The sequence below is a fragment of the Capra hircus genome, chromosome 9 (genome assembly GCF_001704415.2).
Source record: "Capra hircus breed San Clemente chromosome 9, ASM170441v1, whole genome shotgun sequence".
NCBI lineage: Eukaryota > Metazoa > Chordata > Mammalia > Artiodactyla > Bovidae > Capra > Capra hircus.
In genome coordinates this window covers 26,417,003-26,440,106 of record NC_030816.1, presented here as the reverse complement: position 1 = coordinate 26,440,106, position 23,104 = coordinate 26,417,003, and the positions used below count along the sequence as shown (strand labels likewise).

At 39.1% G+C, this 23,104-nt stretch overlaps 1 protein-coding gene across 4 annotated transcripts in view; it reads right to left on the bottom strand.

The window, feature by feature from the left end:
• REV3L (REV3 like, DNA directed polymerase zeta catalytic subunit) overlaps window positions 5,378-23,104 on the bottom strand; it is a 175,300-nt gene continuing 157,573 nt past the window's right edge. For all 4 annotated transcript variants that reach the window (XM_018053062.1, XM_018053060.1, XM_018053061.1 and 1 more), the window contains 6 exons: window positions 20,305-20,419; window positions 15,424-15,561; window positions 13,213-13,403; window positions 12,177-12,423; window positions 10,339-10,548; window positions 5,378-6,508 (listed from right to left, as the gene is read on the bottom strand). In XM_018053062.1, the coding sequence (XP_017908551.1) occupies window positions 6,368-6,508; window positions 10,339-10,548; window positions 12,177-12,423; window positions 13,213-13,403; window positions 15,424-15,561; window positions 20,305-20,419 (1,042 nt within the window). In that variant the 3' untranslated portion in view covers window positions 5,378-6,367. The remainder of the gene's footprint in view (window positions 6,509-10,338; window positions 10,549-12,176; window positions 12,424-13,212; window positions 13,404-15,423; window positions 15,562-20,304; window positions 20,420-23,104) is intronic.

Sequence of the window (23,104 nt, the reverse complement as noted above, 5' to 3'; positions counted from 1 at the left end):
ACTGAACTGATATAATTATTGTCATTTTGTTAATTTTTGGCGGGTTGTTTTTGCAGATTTTAAAAAATTTCTTCTTATGAGTTGCATGATGACTATCTTGAGTGTTATGTTTTGAGTCCTTTCTCTGTTTTGTGTATCTTTTATAGATTTTTTGGTTTGTGGTTACCATGAAGTAGGGAGGGCTGTGTGTGTGTGTGTGATTGTTTTCGATTGCTGTTCTCTCAATTTCAAATGCATTTTAAAAACCCTTCATTTGTACTCTCTACCCCTCACAGTTACTGTTTTTGAAACTATTCTACATCGAAATAGTTTGTGTATCTTTTAACTGCTCATTGTGGATACAGGTGGTTTTACTTTTGTATTTTAGCCTTCCCAGTAGGTATGTGGATGATTTACTACCTTTACTGTATATTTGCTTTACTTATGAGCCTTTTCATTTCATAAGTTCCATGTTTTTAATTGTCATCTTTTCTTATTTGCTTAGAGAAGTTCCTTTAATATTTCTTGTAATGCTGTTGTGGTGCTGATGAAGTCTTTTAGCTTTTGTGTGTCTATAAAACTTTTGATTTATCCATCAGATCTGAACAAGAGCCTTGATGGCTAGAATCTTCTTGGTGATAGACTTTTCCCTTTCATTACTTTAAATATATGGTGCCACTCTCTTCTGAAAGTGAAAGTGATAGTTGCTCAGTTGTGTCTGACTGTTTGCGATTCCATGGAATATAGCCCGCCAGGCTCCTCTGTCTATGAAATTCTCCAGGCAAGAATACTGGAGTAGGTTGCCATTCCATTCTCCAGGGGATCTTCCCAACCCAGGGATTGAACCTGGGTCTCCTGCATTGCAGGCAGGTTCTTTACTCTCTGAGCCACTAGGGAAGCCCCCACTCCCTTCTGGTCTGCTGAAAAGTCAGCTGTTAGCCTTATGGGAATTCCTTTATGTTAAATCCTTGTTGTTCCCTTTCTAATTTTAATATTTTCTCTTTATCTTTAGTTTTTGTCATTTTAATTACTTAAATTGTTCTCATTTCTTTTTTCTTCAGCATCACTGATTTCCACTACTCTGTCTTCCAGCTAGCTGATTCATGCCTCTGTATCAGGATTTTTCATTTTATTGCATTCTTCATCCCTGGTAGGTAGTTCTTTATAATTGTTGACTCTCTGTTGTAAATAACTTCTTGCACTGTGCATCCATTTTTCTCCCAAGTTCTTTGATCATCTTTATGATCATTACCCTGAATTCTCCCTTGGGTAATTGCCTATATCCACTTGACTTAGTTTTTCTTCTGGACTTTATCTTGTTTCTTCTTTTGGGATATTTTCCTCTGTCACCTCATTTTCCATAATGTTTTTAATGTATCTGGTGGGTTGGGTACATTTCCTGACCTTGGAGAAGTGATTATAGATGCTCTGTGTGTCCCAGCAGCACACTCCCCTCTCATCACCAGAGCTATATGCTCTAGGGATGCCCACTGAGCTGGCTGTGTGGTCCTTGTGTGGCAGGCTGACTGGTACGGGCAGTCTAGTAAGCTTGATTGGCCCTTGGCTGAGTTGGTTGCAGGCCCTGACTTCTGCTGAGGCTACTGGTTGCTTGTTGCGAGGGCTTGGTCATGCTGTGTCTGGCTGTGGAACTCTGGGGGTCCTGGGGCTAGTGCTGGCTCACTGGTCAGCCGAATTAGGGTCCAGGAGACCTCAGGCAGGGCTGGTGCCTGCTGCTGGTGGGTGAAGCCAGGACTTGGGGCTCATGTTAGCCCACTGGACTAGCTGCTCCTTTTGAATATTCAGTTCCCACCTGGGGTCTTCTGTGGCTAAACCTTCCTGGAGTTCTCTAACAGTGATCAGCTCTGGTATTCTCATTTATTTTTGGATTTATCCAATGGAGGCAGCGAAAATCTTCATCCTCTTGAAACCAGTGTCAGTTATCTGTCTTTACCAATAGACTGTGGTATACCCGAGGGCAGGGGATTACTTTGGTTTCTCTGGATGAAGAAAATGTGGGGCGTAACTCAAATGCTGAGTATTTATTGAATGACTAATACTTTACACTTGTGTACGTATTTTGCATTCACCCACATTCCCATTCATAAAGCCTGTCATGGCAGGTGGTGGTATTCTAAGTTTTCAAAGAAAATGAATATTTTGAAACTTCTTAATATCTGTGGCCAAATCAGTTTCTTTTCCAAAGGGCTGTATACCATTAACAATCATGCGAAACCCCAGGGCACAGGATTTCCTTACTCCTAAAAAAAGCAAGAGTTCCAGAAAAACATCTATTTCTGCTTTATTGACTATGCCAAAGACTTTGACTGTGTGGATCACAGTAAACTGTGGAAAATTCTGAAAGAGATGGGAATACCAGACCACCTGACCTGCCTCATGAGAAACCTATATGCAGGTCAGGAAGCAAGTTAGAAGTGGACATGGAACAACAGACTGGTTCCAAATAGGAAAAAGAGTACGTCAAGGCTGTATATTGTCACCCTGCTTATTTAACTTCTATTCAGAGTACATCATGAGAAATGCTGGGCTAGAAGAAGCACAGGCTGGAATCCAGATTGCCGGGAGAAATATCAATAACCTCAGATATGCAGATGACACCATCCTTATGGCAGAAAGTGAAGAGGAACTAAAAAGCCTCTTGATGAAAGTGAAAGAGGAGAGTGAAAAAGTTGGCTTAAAGCTCAACATTCAGAAAACGAAGATCATGGCATCTGGTCCCATCACTTCATGGGAAATAGATGGGGAAACAGTGGAAACAGTGTCAGCCTTTATTTTTTTGGGATCCAAAATCACTGCAGATGGTGACTGCAGCCATGAAATTAAAAGACGCATACTCCTTGGAAAAAAAGTTATGACCAACCTAGATAGCATATTCAAAAGCAGAGACATTACTTTGCCAACAAAGGTCCATCTAGTCAAGGCTATGGTTTTTCCAGTGGTCATCTATGGATGTGAGAGTTGGACTGTGAAGAAGGCTTGAGCGTTGAAGAATGGATGCTTTTGAACTGTGGTGTTGGAGAAGACTCTTGAGAGTCCCTTGGACTGCAAGGAGATCCAACCAGTCCATTCTGAAGGAGATCAGCCCTGGGATTTCTTTGGAAGGAATGATGCTAAAGCTGAAACTCCAGTACTTAGGCCACCTCATGCAAAGAGTTAACTCCTTGAAAAAGACTCTGATGCTGGGAGGGATTAGGGGCAGGAAGAGAAGGGGATGACAGAAGATGAGATGGCTGGATGGCATCTACAACATGATCGACGTGAGTCTGAGTGAACTCCAGGAGTTGGTGTTGGACAGGGAGGCCTGGCATGCTGCAATTCATGGGGTTGCAAAGAGTCGGACACGACTGAGCAACTGAACTGAACTGAACTGAATGTATCATTATTACCTGTAATGTCCCTGTCCTTCCCTCCAAGTCAGTCAGTGAAAAACTCCAGGCACTAAGGTCGTATTTTGATTTTAAAATGGCTTCATTTGTCTCCCCGGTCACATTTTCTCTCCAAATATGTACAGAAACCTCATTTATAAATCTGAGTTCTTCTGCAAGATATTTTTCTTTGTAAGCTGCTCCAAGCAAAGTGACAAAACAGTTATGAGAGTGAGGAAATGAGACACATGTGCTAGGTTTACTGCTACGTCTTCCTCCTCAGATCCCAAGTGCTAGAGACAACCCATGACTGTTTCCTATAGCTACTTATTAAGCAAAACTCCAGGGCATTAATGGTATCAAGACTCATTCATCTATGAAACCAAAAATGGTTAGGTGTAACAAGCCTCCTCATATCATGGAGAGACAGCTATTTAGGAGTAATAATGAGTAGAGCACAGCTGGCAGGCAACTCCAAGAGGAGGTCTGAGAACACTCTTCCAGCCTGAAAATAGTGACTTGTGAACCACGGTCTTCCCCCTCTTCGCTCTTTTCACGGCAGAGCCCTAATAATGTCATTTATAACCAGGTTTATTTTTACTTTATAAAATCAAATGTGTGAGTGTTTTAAGAATTGCCATTCTGAAGTTGAGTAATCAACCGAAGTCTTATTTGATAGGCCTTTAAAGATTATCCTCATGCTTCAGCTATTAAGAAAATAAAAGCCTGGGGAACAGATGGACAGACCAACATTCTCCATCAACAAGACTCGACTGGTATAAAGCACGGCTCTGGGAGGGCAGCATTCTTGATGGCTGGGCAAGTGCTTCTTCCGAGACCAGCGAGGACATGTCCTGTGACAATCAGGAAGGTTGAACAGTCTGCAAACTTGCTCCAGCTCTCGAACTACCTCCTCCAAGAGCTCTTTGTAACTGCTCCTCTGTTCACAGTTTAATCTGTTTCCCCCCCAATATTTTGGCCTTCTGCACAGACACTATTAGAAACTGAAGTTCATGTAAAATTGAACATTACATGTCAGCATCTGCCTATTTCCGCTGTTGACTGGGACCTCTCTCTGTGGGAGCAAAGAGGGGAACTTAGCGTTAGAAGTAGCTTTTGCTACTGCTTCACCTCTACGGAAACACATCGGTGGGAGGAGAACAGAATGAGAGAAGAGTTTTAACTTAAGGGATTGTTGAGATTATTTCTTAAGCATAACTCAGAAGATGAAAGTTTTTTTTTTTTTTTTTCAATCTGGGTGAAAGAGAAATCTTTATTAATAGCTGTTCTAAAAGGGAGGAGAAATAATTATGAAAGTATACTGGAAGCTTCTTACAAATGTTTTTTGGTAAAACAGGATCATGTTTCAACACACTCACTGGTGACAGTTATTGAAACAGCAAATGCAGCTCATTAAAAGGCAGTCAGGCTACAGACTCCGAGGGCAGAGTGAAAAGGGAGGCAGTTCCCTGCAGAAAAGGTAACCAGAGATACGCTAAGTGCCGAAAACTAGTTTTGAGCACTAGGTACTGAATAACTACTTGTTAGTTTGGCTGTGTCCAATTATGAAGAGGTTAAGAATGATTATTCTGTTGAGAATATTGTGTCTAGCTATTCTGATGAGAAAGATGATGTAAATAGAAGACCTATTTCCAGTGCATAACCAGATGAGCTTTCTATGTTAAAATTAACTTTTTTCTATTGAAAATAATTTTTTAAGTACTAATATAATGTCCAGAGGGAAGACAAACATTATATCTAAATGAACATAGGAGATGTAGTAAAACGCAGATTTGTAGAACTCTGAAAGGATGAAAGCTAAACATTTCCTAGACTATTTTTGCTCCCATTAAAAAAAAAATCTGAAAGTTTGGGTAAGGGAATTACAGCATCAATTAGGATGAGTTAAATTTACCTTATTAAAATTCAGAAGGGGTGGGGTAGGGAGGGTGTAACTAATGTAGGCTTACAGAACAGATGAAGAGTGTGCAACTTATAGAAAGATAAAACCACACTGCTGTATTTCGTATTTTATTCAATTTTAATATGGTTTCCATTATTAACTTTTAAAACAAAATGATTTCCAGTTTAGAAAACAATGCACTGACCACATAATTCTTTTTTTATATACAGTTATACAAATATTCTAAATACACATTTTGTGTTCAAGATGATGGCAAATAAGATTAACTGTACAGTACATAAGGAAAGAAAATATTTTAAGCATATTTAGAAGCAATAGAAATGTCTATACAAAACAAGCAAAAATGGAATAAAATTTTTTATTTTTAAAGTATTGCAACAGGCCCACAGGTTTGTAACAAAAATGTCTTTGCACAGTTCCTCACAATGCCCCATTAATAGCTAAAGCAAGACAGCGGTTTTAGAAAATAATGTTTCAAAATGCTACACATGGTACTACTGTTTGCACAGTTTGATCAAAATAACAACTCTACTCTGAGTCAAGCAAAACCTAGAGGAAATATACCAAACAACTTGAAAATCATTTGTATAAAATTCATTGCACATTATTTTACTCAGTTGTTTGAAAAGTAAAAAAGTGTATTTACAAAATATTTCGCAGTCAAAATTATAAAGTGGATGAGTATCTCTAAGTAACACGTCTTGATACAGACAGTTCAAGGAAAACACGAATGTCTTTTTTTAAAGAGGTTTTCAGTGCTCCTTCCACAGGGAAGTAAATACGATCTACTCAAATGGATTTACAAGATGTTACACATACTGGAGCAAATTCAACACCTGCATTATAAAACAATGTTAAAAAGGTGAAAGGATGAGGGATTTGTACATTGTAAGAAGTGAGCTATTCAGAGATCAACAAATACGATTTTTAATTCAGTTATCATAAAAGTCTTCATAGTCTTCAGATAATAAGACAGACAATGAACATAGTTGACTCGATGAAAGTTGAAAAAGCACCATGCACAACAGTTTAGTGGTAAACACTGAAAAAATAGCACCTGGAATTCTGTGATATTGACAATTTAAAACTGGTCTAGTAATTGCCGGAGATACGGTGCCTTGGATAATTCTCTATTTACTCGGGAGAGTTTGTAAAGTACTGGGCAGTTCAGAGAAACACATGGGATATGTCGATCAAAGCAGCCTGTACAGTTCTTGCATATCTGAAAGAACAAGAGGAGTACATCAAACCATAGGAAGGTTTCTGTCTCTGTGTGTAAACAGCAGACTTTTAAAATCCTTTGTGACCCACCACAAATTACTGGCACATATTACAGAAAAGTTTCATTAGTTTTCATCTTTCTGAAGCATAGACAACCCTAAGTTAAGATGTTTCTAAAGAATATTATTTCACAAACCATAGAGCATGAAATTCCCTAAAGGATTCATTTAATCCCAGAAATCAACTTTCCTTTATGGTAGAATCCTATTGTATTAAGATCCACAAAATAGGCTACCCAATTACCATTCAAAGACTGGCTCTTAAATTAGCTATGTACACTGTTTTTTCAAGTTACTCTAACATTTTATATGCTAATCAAAAAAGTTATCCACTTTCTTATTTCAGAAGAGAAAATGCTAGTATGGGGGAAAAAAATGTTGAAAGTAGCAAGATAGAGCAATAGTTTCAACCCTGGCTGTACATGAGCTTAAAAACAGACTAAGGTCTGAGCCTGATCCCAGACCAAGGAATCAGGATCTTTGGGTGTGAGAGCTTAAGAATCTGTACGTCTTAGGGCTCCCAGATGATGCTGACGTATAATGAGAACTGATCTAAAAGAAAATATTAAATCATAAGGCAGTTTTTAAAGAAAAGCATTAGGTCGTACCCAGTGATCAGATTTTAATATATAAGGTCTCAAGTCACACACACAGTTTAAAAGTGGTAAAACATGAAAAACTTTAAAGAAAAAAACTTTAAAGGATACTAGTGAGGGCCCCGAGGGTTAAGAAAATACAGGCTGATTTTTAATGTGAACAGTTTATCCAAGTGATTTTAAAAAGGGATAGCAATTAGCTGCTGTTACACTAATTACCTTTCAAGAGAGAAATCAGATCTGCTCTAGTTAATTCTCTGGTCTGTTTCTAACAGTTTCTGTTTTAGAGGCCTCACAGCGGTGGGGGGGGGGGGACTCATTCTCTACCCCACTATTTTTTAGTCAATTGCAGGGCCCGTTTTTCTCAGCACCCTGGTTACTCTCCCCGGTAGTATGATACTGCCACAAGTAAACTGCTCAGAGCCCCAAGCTTCGGTATGCTTGCTGGAGACTAAATGTGCTCTTCTATTCTGAAGACTTTCACCAATTAGATCTCTGCCAAGAGACTTAAAGCTACTCCTAAATATAGAATGTCTGTATTACAGCTCCATGTCCTTTAGCTACATCCAGGTGCCAGAACAAACTAATAAATATTTATGCACTCTGTGCTTGTCTGATAAATAAACCAGGATGGAATTACTTGTCTCGCTAAACTTAATGTTTGGTTTCAAGATCCTTTACTGGAGATTTAAACCCTGAACAGGTTATGTTTAAAACTTTAAACACTGCAACCTAGAAACTTATTTTTTAGCAGATGCTTAAGAAAACAAACAAAAACCTGCTTTAATATTTATTGATTCTTTTTTGTTATCCTTTGGCTTACTTTCTAGATTTTTGAAAAATTTTCAGTCAGATGCTTAATTTTGTTTTTTATGTTTATAATTAAATGTTTAAGGTGATGAATTTTTCTCTGAGATCTGCCATGGCTGTCTAGAATCTTGTATGTACTGTTTGTTTAATAAGTGTTAAAATTTCCAAATAGAAGGATCATTTTGTTTTCTGAGTTTATTAGCTTTATAGAATTGTATTGATAAAACGTTTGTAATATTTCTGAAATTTATTAAGGTTTTCTTTGTAGTCTAAAATATGGTCAATTATTTAACATTTCATATAAATATTTTCCACAACTTGAAAGATATATTCTCTAATAGGTTAGAGAGTTTGATATATAATCAAAAGGTTTACCTTACAATGTTTAGATATTTAATTACACTTATTTCTGATCACTGATTTGTCTTGGTATGAGAGCTGTTTATTATTATTACTAATGTTTCTGACAATTTCTCATTTTATCTCCTGTAATTTCTGCTTTGTGAGAATTCCTACAGGTTATTTATGTGCAGGAGACACACATTTTAATTATCTTAGGAAAAAAGCAATCCTGAAGTTAAAATAACTCTTTAAAGATGATGAACCACCACTTATTTATGAATAACATTACTTTTAAAACTGCACCTTTATAAGAAATAAGACCTAATATTGAACGAGGGTTCTGGTTAAACTGATGGCACGAACTAGCACAGTGTATGTTGCTGGGGGCAGAAGACAGGTCCAGGGAGCTGCCTCCGACTCCAGGAGCTCTGGAGGCCCTGCCCATGTCTGCACCTTTCACTAGAAGCCAACTAGGGTATTTTCTAGGAGGGCAACTTGCTGCCATTGGGGTAGGAATCGAAAAAACACAAGTTAGGGACACCCGGTGACTAGTGGCTGTACTAACTACAACCACCACTTTTGTGGTGGTACAAAAACTGGGACAAATGGGCTAAAAATTGGTTGGTAATCACTCCAGTGACTTACTGCTGCTTTAACTGCGTTCAGCAGGAAGCTGTTTCCTCATTTAATACATATGTACGACCACCACCAAGGGCTAGACTCTAGCTAGGGACAGCTGACTCTGTCCTCACCTGCTCTCTGGTGAGGATGCTCGAGCCACAGTGCTGAGAATGGACAGGATGGCGGGGGGATCAGTGTGAGGCTGCTGCAGGAGTTTAGGGAGAAATAATGGTGGTTGGACTATAGGATGATAACAGAAGGGAAGCAGAAAAGTTCTTATTTAAGAACTAATTAGTAGATGGATGGGGGGAGGGAAAAGTCAATTTATAATTTCAATAAGCTAGGTTTCTATGGTTGCATCAATAAAATCATACCTTTCAGATGCTACCATCCTTAATAAAATTCACTTACTGCATTCTGAATGACGAGCTATATACACTATATAACTTAAAGAGTTTTCTGCCAATGCGGAACAGCGGCTAGGATGTTGCAGAGGAAACAGTCTCTAACAGTCCGTAACTATCCTTCTATAAGCATACAAGTTCTGAACAGCCTAGTCTCCCCAGAGATGGCTTCTGTCCTATTGCCTTGCGTGGCAGCTAGGAGTGTCTTCCTAGGAGGCTATGGATACTCCAACTTGCTTCAAAAGCCTCTTTACCTTGAAGGGGCATGGTGCAGAGCCTGGCCTTTACATACTAGTGGCTGGATTACTTTAGAGCAGATGAGCTGCTAGGAGCGACTGTATAGGAGAGTTCACAACAGAAGAGCTAGTAGGGACTTACGAAAGAGCATCAGTCTGCATTCTGAGAAATCTGGGGCCAGGGACACGGCCAATACTATGGAGTCCAGACTGAAACCCTGATGTCCTTACTATCAGGTGGATTCATTTTCCACTAAATCACACTGCCTCTCAACTATCTGGTCGGCTTTAAAACATTTCAATAACCTATATGTTGCTCATCTAAAGACAAAACAAACTCTACCACAAGACTGTTATTCTTGCCTGAAAGCTAAAAATGTAACTTGAAACATGATGGTATAAGGAGATACAATCAGTCATTAAGAACTGCAAATGTTCCAAGTTGACTAGCAATTCTCTAAGAAAACAAGATTTCTATGAGAATGGTAAGTAGATATGGGAGACAAAGCAATTAGTATTTTCTTTTTTTAGAAATACTGCTATAAAAGAAACTGGATGGCTGGACAGTATAGTTCTATGGTTCTAATAAACATACTTAGTTTTTAGTAGTTCAATTATGCTGTTTTCAGGATTTTAAAAGTTGATTAACTTAGAATCCTTACTCCACTCTCACAACTCACACTACACCTCCCTCAGGAGTTGACTACATTTCCCTGAAGTCTCAGACTGCTTGGGGTTCTGGGTCTGTTGAACAAGGCTGTACCTTTACAAGTCGCTCCTGTTGACGTTCCAACTCTCGAATTTCTTGGTTGAGGATGACTGCCACATGCTGAGGCTGGCTGCGACATTTACTGCAGATGCCGTGCTGAGTCAGGTCATCACACACAGGACAGTGTAAGGTAGTGAAATATTGTGCAATAGTGCCTTTCCGCCCTTCAAGTTCACTTCGAGAGGAGCTGGTGGCCTTCTGGATCTATATAAACATCAATTCAGAAATAAGTCTAAGCCAGCTTTATAGCAGAGTGGCTCTTCTCATGCTAATTACAGGATCACTAAGGCATTATTTCCTGTGTTCAACAAATACTGAATAGCTACTATGTATCAGGCACTGTTCTAGATACGGGGCATTAGAAAAAAACAAAGTCCTTCCTTTATAGCTTAATATCATCAGATATATTGTTTTGTTTTCCTTTTTTGGGGAGGAAAATGGTCTCAGAATAAGTCATCAGGATATATTATATAGATTAGGAAATGAAGTAAATAATATTGCAGTAACTTTAAATGGTAACGGATGATAACTGGATTTTATCATGGTGATCATCTCACTGTCAAATCACTACACTGTATACTTGAAACTAGTATCAGACAGTATGTCAATTATACCTCAATGAAAAACAAAAAGAGTTTCTTGTCCCTCGGTTTTTTTGGATGTAATCTGTAGATGTATGAAATTATAGGGGCAAAGGAGATCAGGGAGAACAAAGGAGAAAATCCAGGTTGAGAGTGGATACTGTTTAAGACTGCACAGTTTTAGCCATGGAAGCAAGGTAAAAAAGTAACCTGTTAGGCATTAAGGTGCAAAATTCAAGCAAAAGGAAACCTGGAGCATTTCAAATGAAATTAGATACATGTCACCTAAGCTTCCTTCTTTGAAGTTGATAATGGTTTCCGAGATCTGTCTTCTGATACTCTTTTCACACTGAAATAACATTACCCTCTTACTATCATACCCTTGCCGCATTCCCCTGGTGTCTTACAAGTCACTCTGCACCAAAGTTATTAGGTTAGCCTTTTATAAATGCCACTGGTTGAACACTCCTGCTGCTGATGTAATGAAAAACACTAATAGCTTTGTGGTGCAGAGCCAGGGCCCAGCGTTACAGATGCTGGCCAGCACAGACTGTCTGAAACACAGCTTCACCCTCAGTTTCCCAGCTGACTCTTTTCCTTGAGGCCCTAAGTGCGTACTGAGAAAGTAAAAACAATGTAAGTATTAACATACCAATTTTCCTGAATACTCTCAGGCTTTCACAGTCTGAGCAAATGACTGAGCAGACCTAATTGTAAACATCAGATAACAACCGCTACTTTCCTAGAGTAATGTATCCCTGATTGTTACAGAACCACAACTGTTCCCTCAGATGGGGATAAACTAAGAAAAAAGGAGTTCAGGCAAAACTCCCTTTGCTAAGATTTCACATTGCATGTTTTATTTTAGTAAAATGATACTTTAATATTCTTTACTCTGGTCTCTACAGAACTATGTCTAGCTACTAGAGCTTATATATTTCTTAAATACCCATTTTGAAGGAATTTCTGCTCTTTCATTTTTATTTGCTGTTTGTGATATTTTATAGTTATGTGTTTACCACTGAAGTAGTTGTGGGATTTACTTTAATCTTCTATAATTTGGCTAATCTGACAGAAGCTGGGAAGGTGTTTGTAAAAGATGAAACCAGAAAAGTAGAGCATGTTTGTTGGTTTAGGATAGTAAAGGATTTGCTCTGCTTTGATAGCATGTAAATGAAATCTTTAGTTCTCCTGAAAACGTTAAGTGAATTCTCTGTGGAGTCATAGCACAGGTGCGTTTAGTAGGCTTACCCGTGGTAATTCATGATACCAGCTGAAGACATCAATACCAATAAGAGAGAAGATTCTTGCAAGGGGTGGAAGGATTTGCTTGGTGATATAGTAAGTGGCATTCAGTCTCACAGTTGGGTCCTGCAGGACTTCCACTGGGCGCCTTACTAGTTGGATAAGTGGTACTCCAGGGGCTCCATAAATGATGACATATGGTACTCGCTCCCCAACTCGAGGCTCAGAGCGCCGATCATAAGTAAGCATTTTCCTATTTAAATCCAAGTAAAACAGTCATTCAAAGACTGTCATGGAAGGCATCTCTCCAGAAAATGAAATGAGAATTAAACAGTAATGAAGCCATGAGAAATTGACAAGGGGAACCTTCAAGGTAGTTTTAACTCTGACAGCCATATACACTTCACTTAGCACCAAATGGATATGCTCTAAGAGTTTAATAAAACTTACCCTGTAAATTACTGTTACCTGGAGAACAGTATGAGTTGGCAGATACCAACTAGCTTAAATTAACTATCATAAATCTAAAAGATAAGAGAAAATTTAGCTGATCAGCTGATCTCCTTCTAGAATGACACCACCTTACTGCTGTAGCAGGATCAATATTAAGGACTACCTATGATTCCGATGGAGAAGGAAATGGCAGCCCACTCCAGTGTTCCTGCCTGGAGAATCCCAGGGATGGCGGAGCCTGGTGGGCTGCCGTCTGTGGGGTTGCACAGAGGTGGACACGACTGAAGCGACTTAGCAGCAGCATGATTCCAATATCGGAAAAACAATCCCTTCCAGCTCTGTAACAGATTACAGTTTCACTGAATCTAGTTTTTGCAGGGAAGGCCAGAAGAGGAGCTCTTTTTTCCCCTTCAGAGCTTGCAGCACTTGGGGTCACCCACTCCTGTTAAAAAGGCTTCATGTGGGCAGGAGAACAGACAACTGGGTATCTGTGCCTGTGGACTAGGTCTTTTCACCTACTCCAAACCATTCAGAATCGCAGGACCACACTCCTCGGTACTGAGGGCTGTGCTGCTGTGCGCATCATTACCTTGTAAGTTCCAGGGCTGGCACACAGGCACCGGGTTTATAAGAGGCACTTCCTCTGTATTCCTTGGCAAAGATGAAATCTTGTATGCTGGCCTTTCCTTCCAGAAGCTTCATACATTGTCGTTGAACATACTGTTTAATTAAACTTATATCTCTTGTTTCAAATAGCAGCTTCAGAGAACGCTCAAGTATCTTAAAAAGAAAATGGATATGCTCGTAAAGGTAAAATATCCTCTAATATATTTCATCACTGCTGTTACACTTCCACTTACATAACTACCAGAAAACTTCCTGATCTACCTAAATAATCTGCTATTTACAATGACTGGATAATAAAAAACTACTGAAACTGGAAATTATTTGGAGAGTTAGCTTGAGGAAAATCATACTGGAATGCCATGCAGATGAAGTGTCTGCTATGTGTGATGAGCAGCATGAAACATCTGTCTCATATAACCAAGAGCACTCTAGGCACAGAAGCCAGACATGATTTTCATGTATTATTTTTTATTTACTCTGTTATAGAAAGGGTTGGATTCAGGTGGACAGAAAGAAGTTTAAACATCACCAAGCAGTGAAAGAAAAGCCAGTCTTTTGCCTTTTTATAATGTCAGTAAAACAGAAACTGCGACAGAATTTTCTGTGCTGCAGTATTTCTATTGGAAAATGACTGACATACAGTGGAATGAATTTAAATTAGTTCCAGGTGGGAAAGCTCTGTATCTTATTTTGAGTACTGGAATCCATACGTATTTTACACAAGTTTGCTAACTTAGCTAGGGTACCATTCTTCCCTCAGAGAAAGAATGCACTGGATAGTATCTTTCCAGAAGCTAGTATGAAATATATCTCAAATTTATATAATGTTACATATATGACATATAGGTTGATTACTGTCACTCTCTTCTACTTTTAATGCTCTCATAAACGGAATAGCACTCTACAGAGTTTTTTTTCCTTTGAGAAAACCTTTACTGCACATTGTTGAATTAATTTGTTTGTATAAACAGCACACAAAGATTTATGTTCTGAAAATCCTTGAAGGTTCTAATCAGCAGTCTGCAAGGAGTTGAGACTTTGGTTTCATGTTTTTTTAAGGCATACATTTCTCATTTATTTTAAAATTTTGAACATAATTTGTTTTCCAAAATATTTTTGATGTCCGTTATAAAACTTCTCTACCATGAAACCACAGTTCCTGATCCTGAAAGGCTGCTCTTTTCTATGAGACTAAATGTGCCCCCAGGGACCTGGTGCACCACGCACTTTTCACAAGGCTGGGCAAGTACTGATAACTCAATCCCTGTGGGATCAAATATCGGATATTTGGTATGCACTTTGATTTTCATAGATATACAGAATACTCTTTCAACTTTGACCTTTAATACTACAAGAAAGGAAAAAAACCTATACATGAGTACTAAAAAATCTGATCTTCTCCAGAAATCATAACAGTTGTCCTTCAGAACCAAGTCTGTGACTGTTAGATGATTTTTTCTTTTCTTTCTCATTCTCTCTTTTGTTAGTCATGTATGACTCATGAGACCCCATGGACTGTAGCCCACCAGGCTCCTCTGTCCATGGAATTTTCCAGGCAGGAACACTGGAGTGGGCTGCCATTTCCTACTCTATACACACTGAGTTTTATGACAGCATTAAAAGTATGAGAGATTGACAGTAATTATTTTTGGTTTGTTACAGAACAAATATGGGCCTGAATAAAGAAGAAAAGAAATAAAAAATACTATGACTAAAATTACTGTGGTTGAGAAATTTAGGTAATTTATAGTACCAGTGTTCAGAAATCTTCCTAACTTGTATTTGGTAACTCAAGTAAACAGAATTTCAGTTAATCTAAGATGGATTATTTTACTTATGAAATTTCTCTGTTCACCTTCTCTTCTTTATCCTGCTTCACAGCTTTTGGGTGTTGCCATATGATAAAATATCATATCAACTCTAGATGATTAGGCAGGAAATTTTTATCAAGTGTTGCTTTTTAGCAACTGTGTGAAAGGTAAGGTGTGGGAGAGGTCAGAAACTAAGGACTTAAATAAGCTGCTTTCATTAGAAATGAAACTCAAAAAATCATACAGTTTCTCTTTTAGTTAAACATAGTCATATAATCCATACAGTTATTTGCTTAAGGATGTTTACCCACTTTCTTTGCCACTTATTTCTAAAAGATGAAAACAAGACAGATAAAACTTACCTTAGAAACAGCAGGGCAGGAATCTCTTCTCACTGTTTCTATTCCTTTTGCATCAAATACTGGGTCCTTTTGATCCAGTGTTTCATACATGTAACCCACATACCTCTTTTTTGTTTGTAAGACACAGGGCAAATATACCTGCGATGAAATTAATAAAATGTCTCTCAATAAGCACTTTTCCCCCAACCACAAACATCTTATTTTTATATGCCTTTCTCTCTCTTTAACCAGACGTCAATTTTAAGAAAACTCTAAATATGGCTTCAGTTCAGTTCAGTTGCTCAGTCGTGTCGGACTCTTTGCGACCCCATGAATCGCAGCATGCCAGGCCTCCCTGTCCATCACCATCTCCCGGAGTTCACTCAGACTCATATCCATCGAGTCAGTGATGCCATCCAGCCATCTCATCCTCTGTCGTCCCCTTCTCCTCCTGCCCCCAATCCCTCCCAGCATCAGAGTCTTTTCCAATGACTCAACTCTCTGCATGAGCAAAGAACACCCAGGGCTGATCTCCTTTAGAATGGACTGGTTGGACCTCCTTGCAGTCCAAGGGACTCTCAAGAGTCTTCTTCAACACTTCAGTTCAAAAGCATCAATTCTTCGGCGCTCAGCTTTCTTCACAGTCCAACTCTCACATCTATACATGACCACTGGAAAAACCATAGCCTTGACTAGACGGACCTTTGTTGGCAAAGTAAATACGGCTTAGGGCTCAACAAATTCATGAATAACACTTGGAGGACAGAGCGAACAAAATGAGTTGCCTTTACTTGCACTACCAATTCTGCTCCTTCCTCAGCTGACACTGCTCTTTCAGAGTCAATCATACCTCTTTAAATAATTAAAAAATTTCAGTAACACCTACATATGGTACAAATTAAAAAGTTACAAGAGAATATACAATAAAGAGTCTACTGTCTCCTCCATAGAGGCATCCTCTGTTACTGATTTCCTGTATGTTCTTCTCTAAGTAAATGTACTTATATACATAGGGTAGCTTACCTTCCACCTAACTCTGTACTTTGCTTGCTTCATTTGGTAATTATCTTGGAGAGAATTCCATTCTCAACAGAAAGTTCATTTTGTTTTGCATCTGCATAGCAGTCCATTTTATGAGGGTATAATAAGTTTTGTAACCTGTTACCTACTCTGCATCATTTAGGATGTTTTCAATCTTTTGGAATTACAAGTAGTGTTCCCATGAACAACCTTGCTTGGATTAATCCAAAGGATAAATTCCTTGAAGTGAATTCCTGGATGAATGGGTGTGTGTCTCCACCCCTTTTTACATTACCAAACTGGTCCTTTCTTCTGCCCCAAGCTGTATCAGTAATCACATTAAATGTAGGTGGTGTAAAAAGTGTAAAAATGGTGTTAGAAAATATGAAAAGAAAATGTGACTTATAAAAGGCAGGAATGATCAGATTAGATCCCATCAAAGATATGCAACAATATGCTTTCTACTAGAAATCTATTTTAAATAAAAAAGAATAAAAAAGTTAGAAAAAAAGATACACTTGTAATACTAATCAAAACAAAGCTGGAGTGGCTATATAATATCAGAAAAAGTAGATTTCCAGACAAGGGATATTATCAAAGATAAAAATATCAGTTTATCAAGGAGATAAAGAACCATAAATGTATATATAGCTAATAAGAAACTTCAAAATTAATGAAATATAAACTGGCAGAACAAAAAGCAAGAAACAGGCAGATCTGTGATTCTATTTGATACTTTGGCCCTCTCTCCTAGAAACTGACAAAGTCAGCAAAATTTCAGAATACACAGGGATTTTCAAGGTCACATGGGAACATGCTGGGCTTCCTAGGTGGTTCAGTGGTTAAGAATCCACCTTGCAATGCAGCAGACATTAGTTCCATCTCTGGTTCAAGAAGATCCCACGTGCCACAACTCCAGACCCTTCGCTCAGGAGCCCACGTGCAGCAACCACTAAAGCCTGTGCCCACAGCACGAGAAGCCAACAAAATGGGAAGCTGTGCACTGCAGCTAGAGAGGAGCCCCAGCTGGCCGCAAACAGAAAGCCCGCATGGTCACAACAAACGCCCAGCAGAGTCCAAAAAAAAGAGAAAGACCATATGCTAGCCCAAACAATGAACTTTAACAAATTTAAAAGCACTGAAATTATACAGACTATGTTCTTTCACCACATGGAATTAAAATTAGTAACAAAAAGATATCTGAAAATATTAACTATTTGGAACTTAAACAGCACACTTCTAAATAACCTGTAGATTGTTATCATTGAAGCACAAGATTCCCAGGTAGCTGCTGCTTCCCTGGTGTCTACTCAGATTCGATCCCTAAGTCAGGAAGATCCCCTGGAAGAGGAAAAAGCAACCCACTCCACTATTCTTGCCTGGAGAACCCCATGGACAGAGGAGTCTGGTGGGCTAGTCCATGAGGTCGCAAAGAATCATGACTGAGCACCACAAGATAATAAAATAATAAAAGCACAAGATATCTGAAGCTAAACTGGTGCTTTGAGAGAAATTTACATATTTAAAGTACTTATATTAAAATTTTGTTTAAAATTAGTGATTCACGTTTGTAAATTAACAAGACAGGAAAAGAGAAGCAAACTAATCCCAAAGGAAGGAAATAATAGAGTGGATGTTAATGAAATGGTTCTTCAGAAAGTTCTATAAATGGTTAAACCTCTAGCTAGAATGATCAAGGGAGAAAAAGAGAAAAACGTAAATTATCAATATCAAAAGTAAAAGGTGGGATATTACTAGAGTTTACAGATAACAAAATCACTTTAAGGAAGTATAAATAATTCATGCCAATAAATTTGGTAACTTCAGAGAAATGGACAAACTCATTGATAATCACAAATTTTAAAACTGACATGAGAAGAGAACCTGAATTATTAAAGATATTTAAATTATAATTGAAAATCCTCCCCCCCCCATAAAATTTCTGGACCAGACTGCTTCACTGATGAATTTTATCAACCATTTAAGAAAAAACTGCACCAATCTTATGCACTTCTTTCAGAAGGCAGAAGAGGAAATACTTCTAACTCATGAGGTCAGCTTTTTTTTTTACCCTGTCCCCAAAGCAAAGACAATACAAGCAGAAAACAAAACCAAAAAACACTCCAGACCAATATTCATGAACATATGCATCTCAATTCCTAACAGATGGTTTGTTTTCTGTGAGAAGTTGTACAGTTTATGTTTAGGCCTGTAATCTATTTCAGGTAAAATCTCATGTCCACTGTTGGTTTCTAAGGACACCATGCTCTTCACTTTGCTACACAGGCTGAATGTCCACAGCATCACATTCTCCCAGAATAGCACTCGTCATCACTTTTTAATTTTTCTTCCCCCTCTCACCCCAATTAGAATGCTCACTCTTCAGGGCAGCTACCAAGTCCTCTCTCAATCTCTCCCAGCACAATTCTTGCTTCAGAGCAGGTGCGTAATAAACATTTGGGAGTCATCTTTGGTTCTCATCTCCCTCTTTTCTCTTTTCCACACCTGCTCTCCTAAAAAAACTTTTTAAATTCCTGCCCATCCTTCTTTCTCAGTATCTCTTGAGTTGTTTATTTTCACTAGTTCATCCCCCTACTTTAGTATATATAGGTTGTAAGAGGCATCCTGTCTTGAGATTCTTCTCTTCCACATCCATCTCCAAACCACTGTGAGGCCAATCCTCCCTGAGAGGCTCTGCCATGCTTTCGTTTGATAAACTTTACTGAATAAAGTTTAAACACTTTAGCTTGGCATTCAAGACACTGGTTTCAACTTTATTCTCCCAGACTTCTGCTACTCTGTATTCCCATATTGTGCATTTCCAACTCCATATCCTTTCATTTGCCATTTTCTTCTGTGCAGGACTGCAGTGCCCCGGCTGCATGGCTGAAATTCCAACCATTTTCTGAGACACGCTGCAGCATTTACCTTCTACAAGGAGTCTTCCCACCTAGCGTAGAGGGACACAACACCTCCTTTTCTTTGCACTCTTATAGTGCTCAGAGAGACTGCTCCCTAAATTTACAATAAAAGACCATTTACATACATTTCTAATCTTTCCTTTTAGACTACTGGCTCTTAGAGGGCAGGACTGTGTTTTTGCATTCCACATGGCTCCTAGGTCAGTACCTTTAATACAGAAAGAACTAAATGCACATTTCGTATCTAAGGTAAAGTGAAAACAGTAGAAGGTCCTTGTGGCAAACTGCATTCTCCAAAGAAACACTCCTCTCAGACAGCCTTCTTACAGTGTGACTCTGACATTCTTCCCACTAAGAGATGGGGGCTTATGTTCCCTTTCATATCTAGATAGGCTGTGATCTGTATGATTCTGAGACTAGATCATAAAAAGCAAAACACCTTTTATCTGGTTCTCCTTGGGATGTACGTTTCTAGATCTCAGCTATCATGCTGTGAGGAAGAGCAAGTAACCTCAGGGAAAGGCCACGTGTAGGTGTTCCAGCTGGTGTCCCAAACAGCAGCCAGCATCAACCCCCAGATGTGGGAGTGAGCAGTGAGCAAGCTTCAGGGGATCAGTCCTGAACTGTCAGCTGAGGACCCAGACATTGTGGAGCAGAGACATGCCATCCAGCTGTACCCTTTTTGAATTCCTGGCCCATAAAATCTGGGAGCGTAATAAAATGGTGCTTGTTTTATACCATGAAGTTTGGGGCTGCACATCGATAGTTAAGTGGAACAATCTTTTCATTTCTTTATATCAGATATTACTAAAAAATTTTTTGTGAAAACTATACCAAACTAATGGAAAAATACTTTAACACTTTCACAGACCTGTATACCCTGAAAATGTATGAAGAAATCAGAAATCTCTACAAGATATGCGAATTTTCTAAGTGATTTTTAGTATTACGTTTCTCTTACCTTTTCAAACTTCAATTTCACTGGTTTAGGGTTGGTAGCAGTTACAGCTTCAGCAATTTCTTGCCCAATCTTAAAAGACTGCTCCTTAGTGGCTCCTTTCAGTAGCACAAACATACTAAGAGGATTAAAAATAGAGCAGGTGATAAGGAAGCTGCAACAAATCCTCATCAATAGTAATTTTCCTGCCTAATACTGTAACACTTCGGAAAACCTTTCCCCCTTACTCTTCCTTACTCAGCTGCTTCCTATCTGAGCTTTCTTGTTTGATCACCCTTGCCTTGTGTACCCATGATATATCTTGTTACAGATCCTTAAAGCATCTGATGTTTCTAGTTTAGCTACACACAGACCAGTTAGCACAGCTGCCAAGAAGGTCCTGAGTCATTCCTATACATTTATGGTGTTTTATGACACACAGTTATGTCAGTCACAAAATAAAAGATGTGATTATAAAGAAATGGAAAATTTACTTGTGATATGGGAGAAAATTTCCTTTCAGAACCACCCAACTTAGAAAAGAACACACATACATGAAACATGTTCATTGAAGAACCGTCAGGAAACACCGAGAGGCACAAAGAAAACAGCCACTTACAATCCCACTGCTCAGACCAAAGACGCCAGGAAACCTGTGCATCTGTTGTGTGCATTTGTGAATCTTTTCTCATTTGGGGTCACAGGTCATAAATTATGTTGGATAACTTTCCCCTTTCATTTAGTAGTGTATTATGAACATTTTCCCATGTTTAGTTCTTTCACATTATTTTAACAGTTCTGTATTTCAATGTATGGATATTGTCATTAAATTTTTTTCTAATACATCATATGTAATAGTAAACATGGCACACACTCTATGTCCTTAGAATAAATTCCTAGAAGTAGAATTTCTAGATAAATAGTATATATTAAAAATATTTTCTGAAAGATAATGTGAAACTGAATTCCAGAAAGCATTTTTTTTCAGAAAGCTATTTCTGATGTATAATCCCACCAGTAGTATATACAGATACAATTTGCATATAATGAAATGAATATACTTTAAGTGTATAGTTCATAAATATTGACAAGTGTATAAGACTTGTGATGGGCTGACCTGTGTCCCTTAGAGTCCTATGTTGAACCCTAACCCCCAGTATCTCAGGATGTGACTATATTTGGAGACAGGGCCTTAAACGAGATGATTAAGTTAAAATGTGGCTCTAATTTAGGTGGTTAGGGTGAGCCTGATCTGGTATCCTTATAGGAGGAAACTAGACAAAGAAACACCAAGGCTGCGCATAAACAGAGGAAAGGGCGCGTGAGGACAAAGAAAGAGGCGGCAACCTGCAAGCCAAGCCAGAGGCTTCATAAGAAAGCACACCACTCACCAATGCCTCCATCCTGGGCTTCCGCCAGAACTGTGAGAGAGCACACCTACTCACTAATGCCTCCATCCTGGGCTTCAGCCGGACTGTGAGAGAGCACACCTACTCACCAATGCCTCCATCCTGGGCTTCAGCCGGACTGTGAGAGAGCACACCTACTCACTAATGCCTCCATCCCGGGCTTCCACACCTACTCACTAATGCCTCCATCCTGGGCTTCAGCCGGACTGTGAGAGAGCACACCTACTCACTAATGCCTCCATCCCGGGCTTCCACACCTACTCACTAATGCCTCCATCCTGGGCTTCCACACCTACTCCCTAAAGCCTCCATCCCAGGCTTCAGCCGAAACTGTGAGAGAGCACACCTACTCACTAATGCCTCCATCCTGGGCTTCCACACCTATTCGCTAATGCCTCCATCCTGGGCTTCAGCCAGACTGTGAGAGAGCACACCTACTCACCAATGCCTCCATCCTGGGCTTCAGCAGGACTGTGAGAGAGCTCACCTACTCACTAATGCCTCCATCCTGGGCTTCAGCCAGACTGTGAGAGAGCACACCTACTCACTAATGCCTCCATCCCGGGCTTCAGCCGGACTGTGAGAGAGCACACCTACTCACTAATGCCTCCATCCTGGGCTTCAGCCAGACTGTGAGAGAGCACACCTACTCACTAATGCCTCCATCCCGGGCTTCCACACCTACTCACTAATGCCTCCATCCTGGGCTTCCACACCTACTCCCTAATGCCTCCATCCTGGGCTTCCACACCTACTCCCTAAAGCCTCCATCCCAGGCTTCAGCCGAAACTGTGAGAGAGCACACCTACTCACTAATGCCTCCATCCAGGGCTTCAGCCAGACTGTGAGAGAGCACATTTCTGTGTTTAAACCACCACATCTGTGACAACCCTAGAAAACTAATACATCTGTGTAACTACCACCCGCATCAAGATATAGGACATTTTCATGACCCCATGGAGTTCCCTTGTATTCCTTTGCAATAATTCTCCACTCCACTTTGGGTCCAAGGCAACACAACCTGCTTTCAGTTACTATAATTTTGCTTTTTTCAAGAATATTATATAACATACAAAGCTAATATACTTATGTCGGGATTCTTTTACTCAACATAATTTTGAGATAGACCCATACTGCTGAAGTAACACTAACTAGTTCCTTTTAAATGCTGAATAGTATTCCATTATATGGATATGTCATGTTTGTTCATTCATCCATTGATGAACATTTGGAATGCAGTTTTGGACTATCAATAAAGCTACAATGCAGAGTGGCATCAGGGATTTATGTGGACCGAAGATTTAATTTCTCTTAGGTATATATCAAGAGTAGTACTGTTGAATCATATGCTAAGGGTATGTTTTAGTTTAGTGTAAATACCAAACTTAAAAAAAACAATTATTAAAATGTTTAGA